General features: G+C 38.2%; 1 protein-coding gene across 1 annotated transcript in view; it reads right to left on the bottom strand.

The window, feature by feature from the left end:
• Positions 1 to 21168: 21168 nt before the first annotated feature.
• Positions 21169 to 25347, bottom strand: part of A2ML1 (alpha-2-macroglobulin like 1) — a 35100-nt gene continuing 30921 nt past the window's right edge. Inside the window, exons 33-36 of the mRNA XM_033117499.1 lie at positions 25213 to 25281; positions 22687 to 22789; positions 22207 to 22248; positions 21169 to 21529 (exon numbers count right to left, since the gene is read on the bottom strand). Coding sequence (XP_032973390.1) covers positions 22208 to 22248; positions 22687 to 22789; positions 25213 to 25281 — 213 coding nt within the window. The 3' untranslated portion in view covers positions 21169 to 21529; position 22207. The remainder of the gene's footprint in view (positions 21530 to 22206; positions 22249 to 22686; positions 22790 to 25212; positions 25282 to 25347) is intronic.

The following is a 25347-nucleotide window of genomic DNA, read 5'->3' as shown; positions in this document are numbered from 1 at the left end:
ATCACCAAATGTATCTAAACCACTCTCGATTTTTTACTTAGCCGATGTCACAACTTTTTTAACTCACAATTTAGTTAATGAGTTGATGAGTTAATGAATTTATTGTTGAGGAAGAAAAACTTTTCCTCTATTCACTTAGATTCAATTAATGGGGGCATATAAATTAAACAAAAGACAATTTTTATTAATACTTATTTGTATGGGAGTTCACAGAAAAGAATTAAAACTCAAAGAAGTGGTTAAACTCAGGAGTTTATATACGCTTCTTAACAAATGAAAGAGGGTTTGGGCTTCCAGGGACATAAATTGCTAAACTATAGGAGAACAGTGTTCTCTTTTCTTCCTAGGTACGGGTTGGAGGGCTGGAGGGGACCTTCCTCAAAGGGAAATTTATTAAGCAAAGAATTCTTCCTGCATCTGTTAATTCTCAATTGCCTTTAGCACAAAATAATACTTATGCCAAAGTAGTATATTTGGGGGCGGCATATTCTTTTATTTTTATTTTTTTAACATTTTTTTTATTAGTTTCAGGTGCACAAAACAATGTAATAGTTAGACATTTATAATTTATACCCCTCACACAGTGACAACCCCCCTCCCCCTATCCACTACCCCTCTGACATCGCACACAGCTATTACAATTCCACTGTCTTTATTCCTAATGCTGTACTCTGCTTCTTGTAACCATATATATATGTATGTATGTGTGTGTGTGTGTGTGTGTGTGTGTGTATATATGTGTGTGTGTATATATATATATATATATATATATATATACACATGTAATTTTAGTTGACATTATTATTCAGCTTCAGCTTCAGGTGTACACTGCAGTGATCAGTCATCTACATCATCCCTGAGATGGTCTCCCTAATGAGACAAGTGTCCATCGGATAACCTACAAAATCTTTACATTATTGATTACATTCCCCAAATTGACGTTCGTATCCCCGTGGCAATCTTGTGGTTACTGATTGTGCTTTCTAATCCCCTCACCTTCCCCCTTATCCCCATCTCCCCTCCCATTTAGCAACCCTCAGTTTTTCCTCTATGTCTCTGAGACTGTTTCTGATTAGTTCATTCATTTATTTTTCTTTAGATTCCACATATAAGTGAGATACCACATATGGTATTTGTCTTTCTCTCTGACTTATTTCACTTAACATAATGTTCTCTAGGTCCATCCATGTTGTTGCAAATGGTAAGATTTCATTCTTCTTTATGGCTGCATAATACTCCATTGTATAAATGTACCACAGTTTCTTAATCCAGTCGTCTACCGATGGGCATTTCGGTTGTTTCCATGTCTTAGCTATTGTGCACAGTGCTGCAATAAACATAGGAGTGCATAAATTTTTTTGAATAAGAGTTTTGGATTTCTCCGGATAGATACCTAGGAGTGGAATTGCTGGGTCACAAGGTAGTTCCATTTTCAGATTTTTGAGATACCTCCATACTGTTTTCCATAGCGGCTGCACCAGTCTGCAATCCCACCAACAGTGCACAAGCGTTCCCTTTTCTCCACATCCTCGCCAGCACTTGTTGTTTGTTGATTTATTGATGATAGCCATTTTGACTGGGGTGAGGTGGTATCTCACTGTGGTTTTTATTTGCATTTCTCTAATGATTAGTGAAGTTGAGCATTTTTTCATGTCTGTTTGCCATTTGTATGTCCTCTTTTAAAAAATGTCTTTTCATGACCTCTGGGGGGGGCGGCATATTCTGATCCCCTTCATTACTATAATTTTATATGAAAAGAGTATTCCACTTCCTATGTACAAACTTTACATCTTTTGGCATTCAAGTGTGTCTTCTGGTCTACTTTTCCAGGATTTGGGTACAAATCCATGTTGAGAGGAAGCACTAAATGTATATCCTCTGGGGTTATATGCTCTTTGCCAAGAGAGCTAAGTCCCTGGGAAGAAGTCTAAAGGGAAGAAAAGATTCAAAATATACTTAGAGCCTCTGTTGGTGGCTTCATATACGTTATTATGTTCAACCCTCTCAATAACATTTTCTATTTGCTATTATTAATTCTTAATTTACAGGTGAGGAAATTAAAGCTCAGGAAAGTTAGGTAAATTGTTCAAAGTTCGTGGGAGTAGTAAGTAATAGGGTCAATTTTAAATTCAGGTCTGTCTGACTCCAAAGCTCTAACTACATCACATCTTCCACAGTGTGAAAATAGAGTAATGCAGACCTATTTAAAATGCTTAGCACACACATAAATGTTTGCACAAAGATGCTTGGCATTTGCCATTGTAAATACATGCAATGGAAGGCCCACTCTGCCTTTGTTAACACGGGAAATAACTCTGGTTATCAGACCACAAAGATACGGGGGAGATGTCTCAGCAAAAAATAAAGAAGAGAGATGTATATATTATTTCCCTAAATTCTGTTTTTTCCTTTGTCTGGTTATAAACTAAGGTAAGCAGATAATAGCCCCAAAGACGTCCTCATCCATGAAACCTATGACTGTGCTATGCTAAGCCAAAGAGAAATTAAAGTTGCAGATGGAATTAAGGTTCCAAACAGCTGACCTGAAAATAGGGAGATTATATTAGATTATATGGATGAGCCCAGTGTAATCACAAAGGTCCTTAAAGGTATAAGTCGGGGAGAAGAGACAGGTCGAGTCATGCAATGTGAGGACTCACCCTGCCATTGCTGGCTTTGAAGACGGAAGGGGGCCATGAGCTGAGCATTGCAGGAAGTCTCTAGAAGCTGGGGGCGGGGGGAGGCAGGGGGATAAAAGGAAATGGATTCTCCCCTAGAGCCTCCAGAAAAGAGCACAGCCCTAATGACAGCTTGATTTTCACCCAATGAGATCCATGTCAGACTTCTGATCTATAGAACTGTAAGGCCATAAATTTGTGTTGTTTTAAAGCACTAAGTTTGTGAAAAATTACTATAGCAGCAATAAGAAAACTAACATATAAACTAATCGGTATATCAAAAAGCAGCACCTAATCTTAGACCTTTTCTGCTGCCTAAAGTCCAGCTAATCGTCAACTTCATTACTCCACTGTTTGCTAACAACAGGAAAATTTATTGTATCACATGCTTGGACTGATCAAAGAGTAAGTGCTCAAAATCGTTTTGAAGGGCAGTTTTTCAGTTCTGTGAAAACCATATTAAAGTACGATTTTCAAAAAGGCAGAATCATAACTCTCATGCAAATATAAAATGAACATGGGTCAAAGATTTTACATAACTCATTCATTCGTGAAAGAACCAGTGAGATATTAAAATCAGTTCAAAGTGCATTTGAGAAACTGGGTGTTTATAGGCAATTTAATAAAAGAATGTTAGAGAAGATAGCTGAGTTAGAAACAAAATTGGTTAATGTCCTATTGGACATGAACTGTAACCTTAAAGATTATTTTTCCCACTACTGCACATTAACTATTTGCATTTATGAGTTAATCTCTTTCTTCAGAGTTGCAGAGTGACCCAGTCAATAGGAAATCAATCAAGATGCAAGCCCAGTACTAACTGAAAGAACACCTAGTAACCTTTTCCTTTTATTTCTAACTTTCGAATAGGTTGGGGGATTTTTTGTTTGTTTGGTTAGTTGGGTTTTTTTGAAAACTATAAATCTGTGTAAAGAAACAAGAGTTGCCAGAGTCAGGGAGACTAGATGACCCATCAGAGCCTGTGCCTGAGTTTTCCTTCCAGAATGCATTCTAGATATGTGGATGGCAGACCACCAACAGTTTGCAGCAAACATACTCCTCCTTCGGACTTCCCTAGCTTAGAAAAAGGGCTATTCCAGTTGTCTAGGCCAAAAAAACTTGCATTCATCCTTGACTCTTCCCTTTAGTTCATACCCTATATCTAATTCATCCATTTATTCAACCTCTATAGTTTGAGGGCCTACTGTAAGACAGTCATTTTTTTCTGTCATGGATAGCCTTCAGAAAACAAAATGGACAAAATACTTACCTTCATGGAGCTTTCATTTTAGTGAGGGAGAAAAACAATAAATAAGTAAAATCTAAAATCTATACAATGTTAGATGATGACAAGTGCAATAGAGGAAAATTTTTAAATGAAAAGATGTTGGGAGAATTGAGGGATGAGACTTAGAATTTATTTAGGGTAGACCTCACAAAGAAGATGGTATTTAAGAAGAGATCTGAAGGGAAGGAGTGAGAGAGGCAGCCATGTGTATACTTGCTCCAGGCAGAAGGATCATGTGCCAGTGTGTTAGAGAAATGATTGGGTTCTGGACACACCAAAATATGACTCCTTGGCATATTGAATATTTTAAGCTGAAGGAGTTTGAGAAAACAGCAAAAAGAGAAAAGTCAGAGTGACCTCCCCAACATTCTTCCTTGAAACAGGTCATGAACCCTCATGTGAGAGGTGCCCTTACTATACCTGGTGGAGAAGAGCATCTGATGCTGAGAAGAATCTGAACAAACAGGCCTTGCTCAGTTTCCCCCAGTTTATCACACTTAACCTCATACTTGTCCTCTATTCTCTGCTCTTCATCAAACCTAGCATAAAACTACTCCGGTTTAACCATTTCTTCAGGTCTTCATTTCCTTATGGAGGTGCCCTTGTCATGTCAAAATTATATTAAATTTGTATGCTTTTCTGCTGTTAATCTGTCTGTGTCAGTTTAATTTTCAGACCCAGCCAGGAATTCTAAGAGGGTCAAGGAAAAATGTTTCCTCTCCTAAAGGAACAGCAAGCACAGTATGTCTGGACCAGAGTGAGATAGGAGGAGAGGAGTTGGAAATGAGGTCAGAGTTGTAAAGGAGTGTGGGAATGCCAGAGAGGAGAGGAGGAGGGAAGGAGAAAGCAAATAACGATCATTAAAAACAAACAAACAAACAAAATCTGGCTTTGGCTTTTACTCTGAGAAATAGTGGAAGAATTTGAGGAGAGGAGTAATGTGATCTGATTTACATTTTTTCACAGGATCCCTCTGGCTGCTGTGTTAAGAACAAGCATAACAGACAAGGATAAAAGTTGGTAGACTAGTTAGAAGGCATTTGCAATAGACCGGAGTGGTAACAGTGGAAATGGTGAGAAGTAGTCACCAGTACTAGATATATTTTGAAGCTAGGGCCAACAGGATTTTCTGCCACAATGTGTATGGGATGTGAGAAAAAGAAAGAAAACAAAGGTACCACCAAGGTTTTTAGCCTAAGGTATTTAGACCTTAGGTATTATTCTACAAGAGAACATGTAGAGCAGTCATATTCTTTTTTTAACAATTCCATAGTATTCCGTGATGCATTGAATGGAAATTTTTGTCATTATATAGTATAGATATTTTATGGACATTTTTGTTATTTGTAGTACTTTATAATCACTATATTCTTAAACCTGTATCAATATACATAGATGCAAGCACAACTGTAAAGTAAGTTCCCTAAAGTGTAACTGTTAGGTCAAATGTATGTATGTTTTATATTTCAGTAACTATTGCAAAATTGCTATCCATAGAGGTTCACCCATTTAAGAAATTATAGAAGTACAATATTTTAAGTGGGTGAATTAATGCTGGCAGCCAGAATTAGACATAATCCTTCTCCCGTTATAGACATGAGTTAGAATAGGGATGACAGGGGTGGACGGGTGGCTCAGTTGGTTAGAGCGCGAGCTCTGGGCAATGGGGCTGCTGGTTCGATTCCCACATGGGCCAGCGAGCTGCGCCCTCCGCAACTAGAATGAAGTCAATGAGCTGCAGTTCAGCTCCCAGGTGGCCAGATGGCTCAATGGGTTGGAGCGCAGGCTCTCAGCCACAAGGTTGCCAGTTCGACTCCTCGACTCCCACAAGGGATGGTGGGCTGCGCCCCCTGCAACTAACAACGGCACCTGGACCTGGAGCTGAGCTGTGCCCTCCACAACTAAGATTGAAAGGACAACAACTTGACTTGGAAAAGTCCTGGAACTACACACTGTTCCCCAATAAAAGTCCTGTTCCCCTTCCCCAATAAAATCTTTAAAAAAAAAAAAGAATAGGGATGACATGTGAAATTATCTCTCAAACATGCTATGGTGGTAGCTAAATAGTTTTTTAAAAAACCCTCTGCTTTAGATGACTTCTTGTCTATGCCTTGTAATTTTTGTACTGGTTGTTTTCTATCTTTTAAATTTGTTTCTATTCCTTCCTACCTTTCTAACCCTCCATACACACACCTATCAATCTACTCACATTCACACATACAAGAAAACATATTTCTTATGGATACTTATTAGAGGAAGAAAGATGATGTATTATTAATAAAATACATACTTTTGATACTTTTGATGGTTTTGTTTGTAGTCATGAATTTATGCTGAGATTTTTGTTTTTCTTGGATCAACATGATATGTTTACAAGATGCTGGTTAGGGTGAAAAGTACAGTATATTATTTGATCATGAGTGAGTTTTCTACATATAAACATACACATAAACCAAGCTTACTAAATGAAAAAGCAAGCCCTAATGAATTCTGGGATCAAGAGTATTAGTGGCAAATTTGGGAGTATTGCCCCCAGGATATATCTAGGTATGCTCAGCTTTAGTAATTCTGCACTTTACAACAGGTTCAACCATTTCCCCAATGCATTCAAACTTGACATACATTGAAGACAAGTTTAGATTTTTGAAGCAATGACTGTAATATCACATGAATGATCATTGTGTCTCTCATGTTTGTATTAGAAATAACATATACTGACAACTCAAGTAGAAAGAACAACAAACATTGATCCTGGGCAGGACATGGCTTCTGTAGCCTAATGGCTCAGTAGTCCTGCTAAAGGTGATTATTTTACTGTCTGAGTGTCACAGAAGTAGTCTGATTTCTTAACTCTGAATATGTAGGGGAGGAAAAAATTTATTTTCTCTACCTTCTTACGTTCTGCAGCGAGGGCCTGCAAATTAGGCTGACACAAGACAGATTAATAGGAGAAAAGTTTTATTTTGTATGCACATGCAGTAAGGGGGCTGATAGAAAAATAAAAATAGAAAATCCCCAAAAGTGGTTAGGTCTGGAGCCTTATATTACCATTTTAACAAAGGGCTGTAAATTTGTGTAGAAGTGATAAGACAAAGAAAAAGGGATCCAGGCTTCTAGGGGCAGTATATTGGCGGGAAACGAATGGAACATAAGGATTATTTTAGTCAGGTTTGTTTGTGCAGACCCATCTAAGTGCCATCTTCCTCTTACTGTCTCCAGTGATTCAATTGTTCTCTTCTACCTGGTATGGCAGAAGACAGGGAGACACAAAGGGAAATTAATGCCCTGATTTTAGGCAGATAGGGGGAGGTAGAGAGCTTTCCTTGCATCTGCTGTTTCTCAATTGCCTTCAACTCAATACACTCTCTGTACCAAGGTGACATGTTTTGGGGTGGCATATTCTGACACTCTTCAAATGCATCACTCATAAAACCTGAATTCATCTATCTGAATCTATAATTCTTTGCACAAACATAAGCCCTTCAGAGAGTTAGTAAATATTTCCCATGATTTAATTATTTATTTTGTTCAAGGTATTGTGCTAGGCATTATGGACATACTAAGATAAACAAAAATGTTCACTCTTTTCAAACAAGTTAACATAATTAGGAAACAAAGATATATATATAATGTATATATTTTACATATATATTATATATATGTTATATATTATATATATATATATATATATATATTTTAAATGTGGTTAAGAGCATGAACTTTGAGATCTATATTTGGATTCTGACTCTGCTACTTATTAACTCTGCCACTTACATGGTCCTGGATTTGTAACATAACCTCTCTAAGTCTCATTCCTCTTTTTATCTGTAAAATGAGGGATATACCTACTTTTCAGTGTTGTTATGAGAATTAAGTGAGTGATACATAGAATTAATTTAGCCCATTGATTGTCTTTGGTAAACATTCAATAAATATTGATTGTTAATATTAACAACTAGAGGATAAGAGAATTGTGATAAGAGCTCTATAAGAAGAGTAAGCATACTCAAGGACACCAATGTCCCATCTGGTGTTCAAAAGAGTTGCCCTTCCTATGAAAAAGAGAAAAATGATGTTTCAGTTGGATTTGGTCAGAACATGAAGTAATCAGAGGGAATATCTTTAAGAATCTTATCTCTTGATCAACTGGCCAAATACAACCTCAACACTCATTTATGTTAACTAACTATGCTAGATAATTTTTACTAGTTATCCATCTAATCTTCACATTGGTCCTGAGAGATCATGCTTACAAGGTCTCATCTAGATTTGGGGATTATTAATGAGCCAGTATTCAAACTGTCTCGGAGCTGCTTTCCTGGGAGGCCTTAGAGAGGAGCCAGATCCAATGCAAATAAGCAGCACCTTCCCGACCTACTGGCCCTCCGTCTCCCTTAGCAACCATGGCACAAACCGTGTGTGTTCTGGGATTGTAAACTCTGCGGTTGTTTGTGCCAAAAGGTGAAATGTAGGGTGAACTCATGAAAGCTCCCCTACTTTCTACTCTTAAACTGGAAATGAGTGTAATATCTCCTTTGCGTCAACATGATATTGTACATAAAAAATAAAATAATCAGTTGGAAAAGGCTGAAGAACAAAAAATTCTAGGAGAGAAAATGAAAATCTATCGAAAGTTTCATTTGAGTTTTAACTCAGTCCTGTAGAAGTAAGACACTTTTCAGGAGAAAATAATCAATACATATGTATTTTTAGCACGTATCGTGTTTTCAGCACTGTGCTAGGTTATGTAAGAGATACAGAAGAACTATAAAACATCGCCCCTGTTCTTAAAAAGCTCGTCATATGGTTGGGTAGATAAAAATTACTAATGTAAATTACAGCAGCCAAGCAACACGTACAAATTTGTCTTTACTGAAAATACCAAAACCAAATGATACATTACCTCTGGGTAGTGAGTGGAAGCAAGAAGGAAACTAATATTGGGCGAAGTGATTTCACATGTGATGTCTTATTTAATCCTCTCAAGCATTCATTGAATTAAGTACTATTTTGTCCATTTTTATAGATGAGGTTACCAAAACCGATATGCTAAATGACTTGTCCATGGTAACATAAATACTCAAACAGGGGCTAAAACTCTAATATTAAATTCTAAATCTCTTACTGTTTTTACCATATTGAAGAAGCCTTTAAGATTGTCACAAATGTTCCAGATCTTTCTCCTTTTAGGCACATGGTAGGATTGTACTTCCCATAAGTATGACCATGTGACTTCATTTGCCAGTGAAACGTGCGTGGATGTGCTAGGCATTACTTCCGGGCAGAAGCCTCAAGAGCCAATGCACACAATTAACCGTGTTTTCTCTTTGCCACAACATAGAACAATATTCAATATAGCAGCGATTCAATCACCTTGGTTCCTAAAATGAAGACAACGTGGAGCATAGGCCTTACCCAGCCCTCAATGGAAATGTATAATGAGGAATATATGTTTTTACTTTAAGCACTAAGCTTTGAGGTTGTTTATTTTGGCAACAACTCATTGATACTGAAAATAAGGTGCTATTCTCATTAAATTCCTAAAATATATAACTTTTACTTAAGGACCAGTTAGCAGGTGATGAGGAAACTTATTGAAAACTGAAAGTCTGGGACAGCATCTTATTATTTTTTCTATAATAACTTGAAAGTCTGATATAACGTACTTGATGATTTTATAGTTCTAGAAAAAGTTAGAAAATAGAATATCAGTAGCGTGTGTTTATTTCACTGCATTTGACTGAATTTGACAAGGTACTTAATAGATGGCCATAGCAAAGAACTGGCTAGTTTTCAATCAGGAATGAAAAGGAAAAGAGAGAGTCCAGAAATTAGGAGACTTATGGGCTTGGGAGAAGCAACTACATGGAAAAGTTTTTGAGTAGTAATAAAGACCGTTAGACTTTAGTTCTGAGGCCAAGATCAAATCAAGGTATGGTAGTCACATTCGTTACAACCTCAAAATGGATTAATGTATTGCCCAGCAAATCATTTCAGTTAGAAAAAAAAAGGCTTAAGGTTTAGTTTTCCCATCAAAGCTTAATAGGCTTAAAAGTACTCACAATTAAGTTGAGAAAGAGATAAATCTTGAAAGAAAGAATTATAGATACGTCTATTGACACATTGCATTGACAAGAATTAAATAGATAAGAACCTAACTATCATGCAGGGACTCAGCTCCCGCTCCCCACATAAGAACGCAGGATACGGTGAGGCCAAAAAGGAACACCCACGGAGCCACAGATAGGGGAGTCATACCACTATACTCTCGCTGGCGACTGGGATGGACACACAGGAAGCAGGAGCCACACGATCCACAAACTGCCGTCCACTTCTCTGCCAACCAACCCACACCCCCTAGCGTAGCCACGGCAGTTATATTAGTGGCTAATGGCTAACCAGTAACAGCGGATGGCCATCTGATTACAGCTGATGGCCTTCTAATAACCGAGCCAGCGCCTTTCCACATGAGGCTGAGAGCCTGGGAACTGCTCTCCTGGCTCTGTCCCCACACTAAATTTTGAAACCAGGGACTCTGTCTCCACACCATGAACATGGATTGAGAAATTTGTCACTGAAAAGTGACTCCTGGATTCTTAATCTTCTGCAAGCAATGAGTAAATTGTAAAACCTGCTCAGTAATCCAACGCCCTCTTCAGATGTGGCCAAGGAGGATAATGGCAAAGAAAGAGCTCCCAGAGGGTGGAGCCATAGCCACAGAGAAAGTGAACAGTTGAGTCCCTCTTGGAGAACAAAATTGGGACTTAATTAAGGAAATTCTTCATCCTCAAGGTGATAGACCCTCTGAATATTTGTCTAGAATTTCTCCAGAGTAATAATTTTTCTGGTTAAAAAGTCAGATAGATGAAAGAGAGAGAGAGAGAGAGAGAGAGAGAGAGAGAGGATAGATAAAAGCCTAGGATATCTTATCCTTTATTTTAAATAATCTCCACCTTTCACACATCAGAGAAGGCTAATTGTGGGGAGCCATATCAGCACATCAGATTTTCTGTACGATTGTAACCTATTCCGTTTCTGTAGCCCTCAGGTCTCTTGTGCTGCTTGTCTTGGATATCATAAAGACTTTCTGCAATTTGAGTCTCAGTTTCCTCCTTTTTTAGTCGAAGAAATCTTTCTAGGTGATTTCTAAAGACACTTTTCATTCTAAAGAAATGTAACCCTATCTCCTGCTAATGGTGGGCAGTTCTTGAACTTTATCCAGGGTTCAGAAAATGATCTCCATGTATCTCCCAAAAACTGAAAAATAGTACAGGGTTGTCTCTCCCTAGGACCAGGCTTGCTCTGATGAGAAACGTTAGTCACAGGATAGATTCTTATTCAAGACGATGACTTTGAACTGGGAAGTTCTATGCACACTCCTATTCGAAACAATTGGAAATGAGATCACGAGGTGCATACAACAAGTGGCTGAACACAGAAAACAGGAAAATGGAGTAAAATAACCTCTTTTAGAGAAGATATAAGCTATTTCCTCTGTCTGGAACATTCCTCCCACATCTCATTCCTATACCTATATCATCCCTGATTATGCTTCAGCTTGCAGAGCAAGCATCATTTCTGGGAATCCTTACTTCCGCCCCGAGATTAGCCTAGGTTCCTAGGACTCCTATTCATTCCACTCATAACTGTATATTCACTCTTTATCTTCCTCACTAAGCCCTAAGCCCTACAAGGGCAGAGTGTAGTTAGCATGTTCATCCTGTGCTTAGCACAGTACCTGGCCCTCAGCACGTGCCCAGCAAAAACACCTCTACAGTTGCCTTCATATTTCAGTGTTGTGGAATAATTATCTCTCTCCCCTGCCACACCACCTGTAACTGTACTTTATGATGGAAAAGAAGAAACTAAGAAAAAGAGAAAATGTGACCCGCTAGTTTTGCCAAAACCATAACCTGTTACATAAATTGCTGAGGGGAAAAATACTAGTAGAATACTTCAAACAGTAATTTTGTTCGACATAGAAGATTGATATAGTCATACTCTGAAAAAAGTACATCACATGTAACTACTGAGCAAATGCTATGGATAGTTATTATTTAAGGATTATCTCAAACTCAGTTTCTGGATTTCTGCAGCAACTGTTAGAGGGTAAAAGATGACATTTCCTGAATGTATACATGTATCATTGACCATGCACAGAATATTTCTGAAAACACACACAAGAAACTGAGAAACATCTACACCCACAACAGTTGACTGTCCACATTAAGTTGACTTTTTCACTCCACTGTCTTCATCCACACGACTTTAATATTCCAGGAAACTCTTGCCCAGAAAATAAAAGCTAATAATTGTATTGTTCATTTCAGGAACATCTAAAAAAAACCATTTTGAACTGCTCAGTTTTTCAATAGACAGTTATCAAGTGATTATTTATTCTCTAAGACTTTTTGAAACCCTCACCTTGCTGTGTGTCCATAATCTTAACCGTGATTCTTACCTAATCTTAATCAAATCCCTACATTGAAAGACCCTCCTTAAACCAGACCCCCAAACCTCATGAATATCCTGACTTAGCCCTGCCCTCCCAGACACTTACTATGGTTTGAATAAGCCCAGCTTTGCCTTCTCAGTGGGTGTTTGGGCAGTATTTTCAGGGAGCTAGCACTCAACAAAACAAATAGTTGTTACTTCTGAGAAGGGAACTGAAGAAGATATGTGCAAAGTGTCCTTTTGCACCGGTGGATTTTTACATTGGTATGTCTTATCTATTCCAAAATAAGTGATAAATCAAAATAAAATTTAAACATGTAAAAATTTCACAAGAAACCATTGTGTACTCTCCTCTCCGACCAGAAGATGTCATTCATTGCCTGGGTACAAGCTGCCTCCAACCTTAACTCAGGGCCTTCAGTATTGTCAAGGACAGGAAGTTCATGAATTTCAGGAATCCTTCAACATCCCGAGGAAGGCACTGGGGGGATAAAGAAGGAAGAACAACATCCTTGATGAAATTTCTCCTCTCCGTCATGTCTTTTTTCAACTATTTATGTATTGTCTTATTTATCCTTTCTGCTTTATATTCCTTTTTTTATTTTTTGTACTTCTTTGTTTCTTGTATTTCATTTATTACAGTTACTTTCCTTTCTCAGCTATTCCATCAGGGAACTTGAGAGAGGGCAAGAAGTATCAAAGAAGCAGAATATATGAAGATAGAACAACGGCTATTTCTTGATGGAAAGCGGTACTGCCACATGCGTAGACTGACTTCATTCTCACCCCTAATTTATTATGCAGTGTTTGCCTAAGGCTTTTACAATCTAAGTCACATGCTTCTGCCTTGAATGCACACTAGAGTAGTCCAGTGGCTTCTCGTGTTGGGGTTTCATTTCCTGTCCTTATTTTCTCATCTCAACTTATTTTTCTCTTCTAGTCACTTCCTCCTAAATGGGAAAGCTTTCTTAAATCATGACTATCTGAACAGACACTGCAAATAACTACTTCAGATTTAAGTATGAAGGGGAAGAGCAGAGAAGTGGATAAAAATCAGAGAGATTAGGATGGTGTCTATTGGCCATTTACTATTATTTATACCATAGTTACTGTAGAACATATATTTTGATACCTCTCATCCAAAAATCATAAATGTTCTCAATATTAGTCATTCACATTTGACCTTGGTTAATATGGGATACCCATGTTTCATTCATTAAGTATTTATTATTGGGCACATACTGTTTTTAGGCATGAATGGGTCAAAGATGAATAAATCTGGCATGGTTCCTACTGTCAATGATTTATAGTTTCATGAAGCATGAAGCATCATGAAGAGAAACACAAAGTACAAGAGACGAGCAATGCAAAAGATGTAGTTGAAATAGTAAGGCAATTGAGAAGCCTAAAGGAGTACATATAACAATGAAGATTAAGGATGTCCCTGAGTTGGGTCTTGGGGAAAAAAAGGCAATAGATGAAATTTTCAAATGCAGTGGGGGAAAGCTGGGTGACCTGCATTGTTGGACAACATTGATCATCTTCATTTAGTTTATTCAACAAATATGAATAAAACATCTATTTTGATAATGTGGTGAGTACTGGGAATAAAATGATGATCTGATCACAATCTAGATGCATATTGGCTTTCTATTGCTACTGTAACAAACTGTCATAAATTTTGTAGCTTAAAACAATACCCATTTATTTCCCTGCAGTCCTGTAGGTCAGCAGTCTGGGCTGGGCTTGGGTAGCTCCATTGCTCCAGGTCTCACAAGACTGCCATCAAGCTACGAGCCAGCCTGGGCTCTTCTCTGGAGGTGGTGGAGGACAACCTGCTTCCAAACTCATTCAGGTACTGGCAGAATTAAGTGACTTGTGGTTGTAGTTGGAGGTCCCTATCATCCCCTTGCTGCCTGCCTTCCTTATCATTTTGCCCCCTCCATCTTCAAAGCCAGCAACAGCCAGTGGGCCCTGCTCACATTTTGAATCTCTGAGACTTCCTCTTCTGCTGTGTCACTTCTGCCTCTGGCTGCAGAAAGTTGTTTTTAAGGGCTTATGTGATTAAATTTGGACCACCCAGGTAATCCAGGATAATCTCCGTATTTTAAGGTGCATAACCTTGATCATATCTGTGAAGTCTCTTTTGCCAAGTAAGGTATCATATTCATAGGTTCTAGGGTTTAGAGTATGAACATCTTTGGGGGCCTTTCTACCGATCACAAGATGAGATTAGACAAGTACAGAGACATTTACAACATAGTATCATCGGCCCTCTGATACGGATAAGTATAGCATTCTATGGGACACATAGCACATCTCATCTTGAAGGGGAATTGGGAAAAACCTCCTTGTATTAATTATCTATTGCTGTATAAAACACCCCCACCCCCAGTGACCAAAACACTATATATTTATTATTTCACAAGTTTCTATGGGTCAGTAATTCAGGAGCAGCTTAGCTGGTGATTCTAGTTCAAGCTCTCTCATGAGGTTGGTTACAATCAGGATGTCAGGTGGGACAGTCAGCTGAAGGCTAGACTGGAGTTGGAATGTCCTCTTTCAAGCTTACCCACATGACTGTTGGCAAGAGGACTCAGTTCCTTACTGGCTGTTGGCTGAAGGTCTCAGTTTTTCACCGTGGGAGCCTCTCCATATTGTTTGAGTGTCCTCACCACGTGGCAGGAAGCCATAATGTCTACAGTTCCCTGCTCTCAGCATCACTTCTGCTTTATTCTAGTCATTAGAAGTGAGTCAATAAGAAAGCTGACATTCAAGAGGAAGGGAACTAAGGACCACTTTTTGAAAGGAATGCTTAAGAATTTTTGGACATATTTTAAACCCTCACACCATCTATCTTGTCCCTAGGGATGTTGTGTCTAGTAACGATATCTATAGCTCCCTGTGAGTTGGTCCCCACTCAATTCCACTCCAACTGGCTGCTCTTTATATAAATGTACTCACCTTGCTTCTGATGATGATGTCCTGACCCCTGATTTCTATTATTCCAGGAACCTATCTTTCTCATGGCTATCAAAGTGTCAAGTTTTGTAACAGTATCTCTTCAACTCTTGCCTGCAGAGTACAGCCACCACTTAGATTCCCGCTGATCATGGTACCTAACTCTGCAAAGCACTCCTGCCTATCGCTCTGGTAAATATTATAAAATGTCCTCTGAGTCCTCCCATTGAACATTGTACCATGACCACTTCCCTGAGCCATCTGATCCCTTCTTCAACTTTCTACCACGGACCATGGCAGTTCTGTCACTTCTGCTTTTTAGTGTGGGCATCACTTTCTTCAAGCTTCCTTCGAACCCTCCTGCTAGCATTTTTGTACCACCTTCTGAGATCCTTGCCTAGGCATAAGATCCTGTGTCCTGGGAAAGTGCTCCTACATTGACAGCCTCTCCTTTATCCAACCTATGTTCTAGATCATTTGATTCAGCACCTCAGAATTTATCCCACTCCTATTCTCCTGGCTCATGCTGGTTTATGTGGCTGGATCTTGCAGCTTCTTCTGGGTATAACCCTTTCTCTCCCTTAGCAGGCCCAGCATGTCTCCATTATTGGCATAATGGTCAGGAGAAATAAGGGGCATATTCTGAGGGGACTATGTGCTATCTTGCAAGGTAAGAGCTTCTGCTTCATTTTTAAGCATTTCACAGGGAGTAGTAGTAAGTAGGCCACTTTTTCAGGCCCTGAGGATTCCGGGGAATCTGTAAATTCAGACATTTTGAGTGCATCAATCATGATATTCCCATCCCATTGTCTCAGAGTCCCAGTCCTTCCCAAACAGTGCTTTGACCTTGGCATACCAGCTCTGCTTTTGTTGCATACCAGACCTGTAATTCAACTTTTTCTGGAGCTGTTTCTCTTATGGCAAAGCGTTGAGCCTGGTCTTCAGATTTTCTTACCCTCTGGCAGTAGAAGTTGACAATTTTTATATTCCTACCAAGAGGCCCTCTAACTTTCACACTTAGAATTTAATTGCTTATTAATCAACCTCAACATGTAATTATCCTTTTCCAAAGCAACTATTGCTCATCAGAAGCCATCCAGTTCCGTTGTCCTTATAAATACTATTATATCTCCCCTATACGTCTCAGGTGCCTCATACAATGCCCGGCCCACTGCATTTTCTTCCACAGATGTGCCATTTTAGTTCAACACTGGTGAAAATTTCCACAGTTGCACTGCTAACAATGCCACAGACTATCAGTGTTCCACCGGCCTGCAGTGATGGAGTCCTCTTCAGCAGCTGGTCAGCTGATGATTCAGCTCCAAAAACATAATTTTGAATCTCTTTTCTTGGACCAAATCTGACACCACTGTTTCAGAACAGGTTTTCCAGGAAGCAGACTTTGAGATATAGATTTGTGTGCAGGGAATTTATTAGGGAATATTCTCAAGATCAACACCTGGGTTGATGAAGAGAGAAGCTGGGCTGCAATTCAGTCACAGCAAATCTCATGAGGTGACTTGGAACCAGGATGGCTGTGCAGAGTGTTCCTGGCCAATTATCGATTATGAGCTGTCCCTGAAAGTGGGGGACAGCAGCTGAAGGCAATAGTCCAGAAGGAACACAACTGCAAGCTTTCATCTGTTAACACTCCTAGCAGTTGTGGAAACGAGTGCTTCTGTCCTGAACTGGAGCAGATGCACGTGGCTGAGAGAAATTAAGGACGACCTTAATAAATTGAGATAGAACACATTCATCAATTGGAACTTTATATTATAAAGATGTCAGTCGGTAATCTGCAAATCTATAGCTTCAAAACAATTGTCCTAAATTCCCAGCAGTTTTTGTTTATTTTTTGTTTTGTTTTGTTAGGAAATTAACAAACTGATTTACATTCATTTGGGAATTCATAAGGCCAGGAATACCCAAGGTTATCTCGAAGAATCACAAGACTGGAGGACTACACTATGAGATATCATACATAAATGATAAATATATAAAACTATTAAATATAAAACTTTAGTGAGTGTGTGTGGTATTGTTGCAAGGATAGGCAAACTAAACAATGAAACAAAATAGAATCCAGAAATAAACTCTCACATGTGTGGTTACTTTATTTAAGATAAAAGTAACACACTGGAATGTAGTAGTAGGGAAAAGATGGTCTTTCAATAAATGTGGCTGAGTCAATTGGATATCCACAGACGAAAACAATGTATCTTGATCCCTACTTCCCATTATATGCAAAAATTAATTCCAAATGGATTATATATCTAGGTGTGAAAAGTTGAAACAAACGAAAAAAAGCTTTTAGGTGAAAATATAAGGAAAACACTTTTGTAACCCTAGAATATACAGATTTCTTAAATAGAACATAAAAAGCACTCATTTGAACTGTATTAAAATTAACAAGTTTTGTTCGCCGAAAGACACTGTTACCGTGTTTCCCCCAAAATAAGACCTAGCCGGACCATCAGCTCTAATGCGTCTTTTGGAGCAAAAATTAATATAAGACCCAGTATTATATTATATTATACCCAGTCTTTATTATATTATATTATATTAGACTCGGTATTATATTATATTATATTATATTATATTATATTATGTAAGACCCGGTCTTATTTTACTTATAGTACTTATATTTCACTTATAGTAAAATAAGACCGGGTCTTATATTAATTTTTGCTCCAAAAGACAAATTAGAGCTGATGGTCTGGCTAGCTCTTATTTTCGGGGAAACGCGGTAAGAGTGAGATGGCAACCCACAGACTGAAAGAAGACATTTGCAATGTATATATCTAACAAAGTCCTCTTATTTAGAATATATAAAGAATTCTAAAAGAAAGACAACACAATAGAAAATAAACAAAAGACTTGAACAGACACTATATAAAAGAGAATATCCAACTATAATGAGATACCACTTCATATCCACTAGGATGGTTAGAATCAAAAAGTCAGGTAACAGCAAGTATTGGTGAAGTTATAGAGAAGTCAGAACCCTAATACACCGCTGGTGGGAATGTAAAATGGTATATCTACTTTGAAAAACAGTCTAGCAATTCCTCAAATGATTAACTTTTCTCATTGCCTAGGCAAAATGTCCAAGGGCCCGCAGTCCAGGCTGAATCAGTGATGTCATCAAGCACCCAGGCTCCTTTTATCTCGCTGCTCTCTCATTTTCAGCCTATGGTTTTTACCTGCATGGTTGCAAAACAGCTCCTCTTCCTCCAGGAATCTTGTCCTTGTTCCAGTTAGAAAGAAGATGGAAGGGTCAAATGCTTTCTCTGTGTGAGGCTTTGTCATTTTATTCAGAAGGAATTTATTGCCAGAGACTTCCAGTTACTTTTTGTTGTCTAGAATTCTGCCACATGTTCCCTCCTCACGGCAAGCGATTCTGAGAAGGTGAGTACTTTAGTTGGTCACCTTGCTGCTCCAAACAAAAGTGTGCTTTTTGTTAGTGAGGAAAAGAGAATGGATACTAGGGAGGTATTATGAGTATATACCATTGGGTATAAGCACTCAAGGATCTGACATTCTGGTGGGGGAGGTGGGCAGGTTAACAGAAAACATGACCTCAGTGGGTAAGTCGTCCGTGGTAAGCACAAAGGCTGGAGGAGCAGAGAGGAGTTCTTCGGGAAGACATACTTACAAGAGTAGAAAACACACCTTGAAGGTCATACCTTATAGGACTAGTGGAATTATTCCAGGAATAAGGGATGGACAGGCTTTTCAAACAGCATGATAAAAAGCATATATCAAAATTATCAGAGAGCATAGTAGGAACAGGCAACAAAGTCTAGTTTGGTATTCCTGGAGAACTAAATGTGTGGCTGGAAGGCCAAAGATGGAGCTAGAGCAGCTGATACAGGAGGAACTCTCTGCCCTCCCCTTTTCTGCCTGAAAGCAGAGCATAAATTTCCCTTTGTGAAGGTGTCTCCCCCTCCTCTCCCATACCAGGAAGAGAAAAACCCTTATAGGAGATAGAAAGGCAGCATTGACTTGTATCTGCATAAACAAACCTTACTAAAATAACCTATATTTTTCATTCCTTTCCCCCAGATATTTACCTTCCCAAGATTTACTACCCCTAGAAGCCCAAACCCCTTTTGCTTTGTTTTGTAACTTCTCAAAGTTTTATCCACAATTTATCACCCTTTGTTAAAATGGTAATATAAGCCCCAGGGCCTAACCGATTGTTGGGGTTTTCACTTTTTTTCCTGTGAAGCCACCATGTGCATGTGAAAAAATAAATCTCTTCTCCAGTTAATCTGTTGTTTTTTTAACCAGTTTAATTCACAGGCCACACCCACTGAATATAAAAGGGTAGAGAAGAAGTTTTGCCTTTCCTACATAATCCACAGTCTAGAATCCTGGGGGTTTTCCCAGACTCTCCCCTGACTCTCCTTTCTTACATCCAGTTAGTTACTGACAGCGGTGAGCTTTACTTGGGCCCTGGGCCCAACCTGGAGAAGCTGTTCCTGGCGGCCTCTTCACCTCAGCCTGGGAAGGTGTATCTCCTGTGTAGTCCCACAACTTTTTGTACTTTCTTCTATCATTATTTTTGTCACACTGTATTATACTTGTTAATTTGTTTATTTTCTCCCACCACTAGTCTGTGAGCTCCTTGAGGATAAAAACCTCATTTTACTTATATTTGCATTCCCAGGCTGGTAAAGTACCTGGAATATAATAAATGTATATATTGAATACTTACTATAAGTACTATAATACCAAGTATCACTTAATCCTTACAAACACCTTGCTTCTCAAATATGCATAAATGTTTACATTTCAGTAAGTTGAACAAGGGGTCACTTTTCTCATTAATTTTCTCTATTCCATGTAGTTGATAATTTAAGTCCTAAGAATATTCTTTTTCTCCTATCTGAAGCCTAAGAGATACAAGAACAGTTTCTGCAATCATTGAAAATGTTTTCTACCCAGATATAACTTCTTAGGTCTTGAGGATCACCACCTCCCTCCACTGCAAAAAAAGATGACACTCTGGAAGAACCAAATGTAACAGAGGGTGGGGCTTCCAGTGAGTGGGAGAAGCATTCATGACTGCCCTCCTTTCTTTAGTGTTCTCTCTGTTCTCTTCCCGTGATACTTGAGGCAGGTTTGGGGATAGCTTCCTTGGGTGTTCCCATCTTCTCTCACTTTGGGAACTACTAGGAGGACGAGGGCAGAGATTAGGGTAGAAGAGACAGGAAATAAATAGTTTATATAAGTGTGGCCCTGGGCTCAAGGAAATATCTCTGCATCGTGGATTCAACTTTTTCCTGACTGCGCATCAGAGTTTACAATCTACAGGAGCAATATCAGAGTGTGGACGTCCAAAGGAAAGGGTGTAATTACCTAGAGAATCTTGTCTGTTTGAATATCACTCATCTTTTCCCCCCATCTCTGTGCCTGCAACCCTGTCTCCAAAACAAAATATTGCTCCAAGGAAGAGCTTACATGATGATGGGTATCGCATGTGAGAAAGGGTTGGGGGATGGTACAGGAGGAAAACAACGCAGAGAATCCCGGCTAGCTACTTTCTGGCTCTCAATCACTGTTTGCCCTGCGGTGACAGCTGGCCGAGCACAGTCCCTTAATTAGGATTCTCTTCTCTGACCCCGCCCTAAATCCTTAGCATGATTCTTTGAGAAGTCTGAGTCAAGGGTTTAAGGAAGAAGCTAAAACATGAGTTTTTTTTGTATCCACAGAAATATGCACAGAGCCAAGTGGACAGATTTTCTTTTCCAATAAAAGAAAATTTATTTTTCAGCCTGTTCCCAAAGCAGTAAATTACATCTTCCCTTAGATGTAACCTCCAGGAAGTCATCCCTATTTTCCCTGGATCACCCTCCACCACCATCTTCTCTCTGGAGAGTCCCCTAAATGGCTAAACCGCATCTTCTCCCTCAGTGACCTTTCCCATGTAATTCCTCCTTTGTGTGATTATTACTAGCCCACCTTCCCCAACCCTTTATTCAAACATCTGTGAAGTAGTCAAAAGTAGCTGAGGTTCAGGCCTGCTCATCTATTACCCACTCTCTAGTCAATCAGAGAAATCAAATTATTTGCTTTAAGAGGCAGAAGAATGCTGTCCAGTATTGTCATTAAGGATTAATTTAATCTCTTTCCAACTTCTATCCTGGAGAAAAAAAACAAAAACAGAGGAAGATATCATGACACTCAGAAAGTCTTCACATTTATAGAGGAGCTTTTTCCTATCTAAGAAAAAGAAAAAAAATCTCACAGAAGTATGATGAGACTATAAATAGTGTTATCTCAGGGGAGTAGAATCAGGTAATCTACACTTTTGTCTTAGTATGTTTATATGACAAAATGCATAATGTGGAGAGGCTGGTTGGTTCAGTTGGTTAGAGTGCGGTGCTCATAACACCAATGTGGCCTGTTTAATTCCCACATGGGCCAGTGAGCTGCGCCCTCCCCAACTAGATTGAAAACAACAACTTGACTTGAACCTGATGGGTCCTGGAAAAACACACTGTTCCCCAATAAAAAATTTTTTAAAAAATGTATAATGTAAAAATAATTGGGAAAATTCATCAATTTCCAATCAGGAAAAATATTGTTTTTAAAAAATCACATGGAACTCCTCATACAAATGCCAGTATTAACTTTTTCTGATGTGAACTATGGAGATTATTACTCTCTCTTCAAGAGTTTAGGACAAAAACGGAAAGGCCACTTTCTATCAAAAATAAGCTTCCAAAAGACAGTAACAGTAACTCAGAAGAAGGTCCCCTTAACTTCTGAATACTGCCACACCACCCAAAAGCCCACTCTTCTCTCTTCTGGGCTTACCTCATTCACAAGGATCGGAATACTGAATTGTTGCCTGTTCATCTGTAAAACGAAATGACAGATTTTATTACATTGCAGGTCTCACATATTCAGAGAGGAAATATTTCATTAAAGCTACTGCTTTAGCCCTTTTCAGAGAATCCCTACAGGTTATATTCAGAATTACAGGAAGGTTCCAATCACTAATATTTGCATAGTTGTGGTAAATTATTATTCATAACAAGAATATTAAGAATAGTTGGTCCTTAGAGAACAATGGTGCACATTGTTCTTTTGGTCTATGGACTGCATCCTATAAAATATCTCTCATGCAGAGGATTCTTTTAAATGGTGTATAATTGAATTAAAGTGTTTTAAGAGATCAGATAATGCAATTATGTGCTACTTGCCTTGGGAAGAAATATTTGTAAAATTAAGAGAGATTTCATAAAGAACGTGGCAGAAATATGTTGGGAGATACAGGCAAATCTCAGCCCTTACCTGGTAGGTAGTAGTCATAGACTTTGATGGTTGCTGGTTTCAGGTTGGTGACCAATACACTTTGGCTGATGGTGAAGGTATAGGTTTGAGTCTTCTTACTGAGCTATGGGGAAGATAAACACAACGCCACATTAAAACTAAAGTAAAAATAATACTGTATGTAATGTGCAGGTTAAAAAGCTTTTGCTGGCTTCACACAGATTTGTTAAAACCATTCTTTCTGTCCCTTCTGCCCTATGCCAGTCTTAAAGATATTACCTCCTACTGACTTCCTGGCTCTTTCTTCTTAGGATCTTACAGTTTCTTGGCACTTCTATAAAATGGTTTCCTCCATTCTTGGTCTACTCTAATCCATGGCTCCTTCCATACATTAACTGAAGTGGCCAAAGAAACAGAAACATTTACCCCATCAGCTCTATGCTCCCTACTGTTTTTTTTCTATTCATGCAGAATTGCATAGATAAATGGATAAATCAACAATTATAATTAGAAGTTTTAACACACTCTTTCCAGAAACTTAGATCAAGTAGAAAAATAAGCAGAGATATCAAAGACTTGAACAATAGAAATAGTGATCTTGGATTTTTGATCTAGGTCAAATTCACATCCAAAACAAAGGTAATAGACATTCTTTTGGAGCACACACTGAAGTTTCCTCCAAAAGACCATATGTTAGGTCACAAAAGAAACTTCTATATATTTCAGAGGATCACTATCATGAAGACTATGCTCTCAGAACATAATGCAAAATTAGAAATTAATAACAAAAGGATGGCTTTTAAAATCCCATTCATTTCCAAAATATTAAAATATAGAACTAAATGGAAATGAAAATAATGCTCGTCAAAAATTGTGAGACAGAGATAGAATGTACTTAAAGGAAAATTTATAGTTTAAATTCATTAGAAAATAAAGATTAAAAATGAACTCAGCATTCAACTTAAGAAGTAGGAAAAAAAGTAACAGAAAATATCTTGTCTTCAGGCCAAAATAAAGAAGAAAAGAAATAACAAAGAAAGAAATTGATGAAACAAATGAAGAAATTAATCCAAACAAAAAAACAAATAACAAAAACAACAGAGAAGAAAAATAAAACCAAAAGCTATTTTTGCTAAATGTGAATAAGATTGTCCTCTGGTGAAAATGATCAAGGGGAAAGGAGAGGAGATACACAGAGAAGGAGAATAATCACATATAGAATCATGAGCATTGACTTTTAGACCATGAGACTTGATGTGTCAAATTAGAAACTGACTGACAAATTTGGCTGGATACGTTGATGAGCAGGTCATTACAGTCTCAGGAATGGTATCGTGGAAATTAGAGTCCCCAGCTTCTACTCCCACCTTGGCCACTGATGAGCAGCACGAGTAGGACGAGCCACTCTTATGCTATCACTCCAGGCCTCCGTCTCCTTACATATAAGGAAGGTCACTGTGTGAGACTCAAAGAAGGTATATATGAAAGCATCATAAACTGCAAAAATTTTAAACTATGCGTACAGTATCAAGATTTCAGGGTTGTTCCTAATAGACTAACCAGAGTTGTCTCAAAAGAAACTAAGCAGTGCTCACTCAAAATAACAAACCCCTGGCTCCCTGGGAGATTGAAAAAAAACACAGTTTGATGAATGAGCTGGTGAAGGGATAGGGAACTGGAAACAGATGTTAGTAACAATAGTGTATTTTAATTGGAGGTACTCTTGTCTGTCAGTTGTACAATAAGGTTAGCTTTGTCCTTGTGTTGAATAGCATATGATTTCAACAATGTTTAGAACATTACTAATCCTTGAGAACTTGTTTTGTTGATATGAAAGATTACATACAATAAGTCTAATTAACATTAACATTACATTAACATTGTAGCAATAGTAATGTTATTGAGGGCTTGCTCTATACCAGGCACAGTTCTAAATATTTTTACATGCCTTAAATCATTTAATTCTTTCAATAGCTCTATGAGATAGATAACTATTTTTACCACTACCCACCCTCATTTTACAGCTGAGGAAATAGACATTCAACAATTTTCAGCTGTAATGTTGCATGCTGTTACTTAGCACTTGAAATGTGACCACTCAGAATTGAGATATGCTTTAGGTGTAAAATACATACTGGATTTCAAAGATGTAGTAAGAAAAAAAAATTATAAATACTTCATTAACATTTTTGTATATTAATTATATGGTGAATTGAAAATATTTTGAATGTATAAGGTTGAATAAAATACATTTGTGTTAAAATTAATTTTATCTGTTTCTCTTTACTTTTTAAAATGTGGTTACCAGGAATTTTTAAGTGACATAGATGGTTCACACTTTGTATCTGTTGGACAGTGCTAGCCTGGAGACGAATGGGGCAATGTTATGGTATAACAGTATGGAGGCAGAATCCATTTCATGGTTGTGGGCTCATTCTCTCAGGTACCTCATCCCTGTGTATGGGACACTAGCATATATGGATTAGAAGAGGAGTTGCAAAGATACATAAACGATCAAGCTCTTTGGTTCAATTCTTGAATACCTACCTCTTCCAAGTAAATATTAAGTGTGTCAGTTCCAGATTCAACCTTCTTCACCAGTGGTTGCTGGAAAAGCTGAATAAGAAAGGAGAAAAAAAAGGACACTAAGAGCCAGAGCCTTCCCTATCCCCTAGGGGAATC

The sequence above is a fragment of the Rhinolophus ferrumequinum genome, chromosome 10 (assembly GCF_004115265.2).
Source record: "Rhinolophus ferrumequinum isolate MPI-CBG mRhiFer1 chromosome 10, mRhiFer1_v1.p, whole genome shotgun sequence".
Lineage (NCBI taxonomy): Eukaryota > Metazoa > Chordata > Mammalia > Chiroptera > Rhinolophidae > Rhinolophus > Rhinolophus ferrumequinum.
Note: the sequence above shows the minus strand (reverse complement) of the source record. Positions and strands in the feature narration are given on the sequence as shown.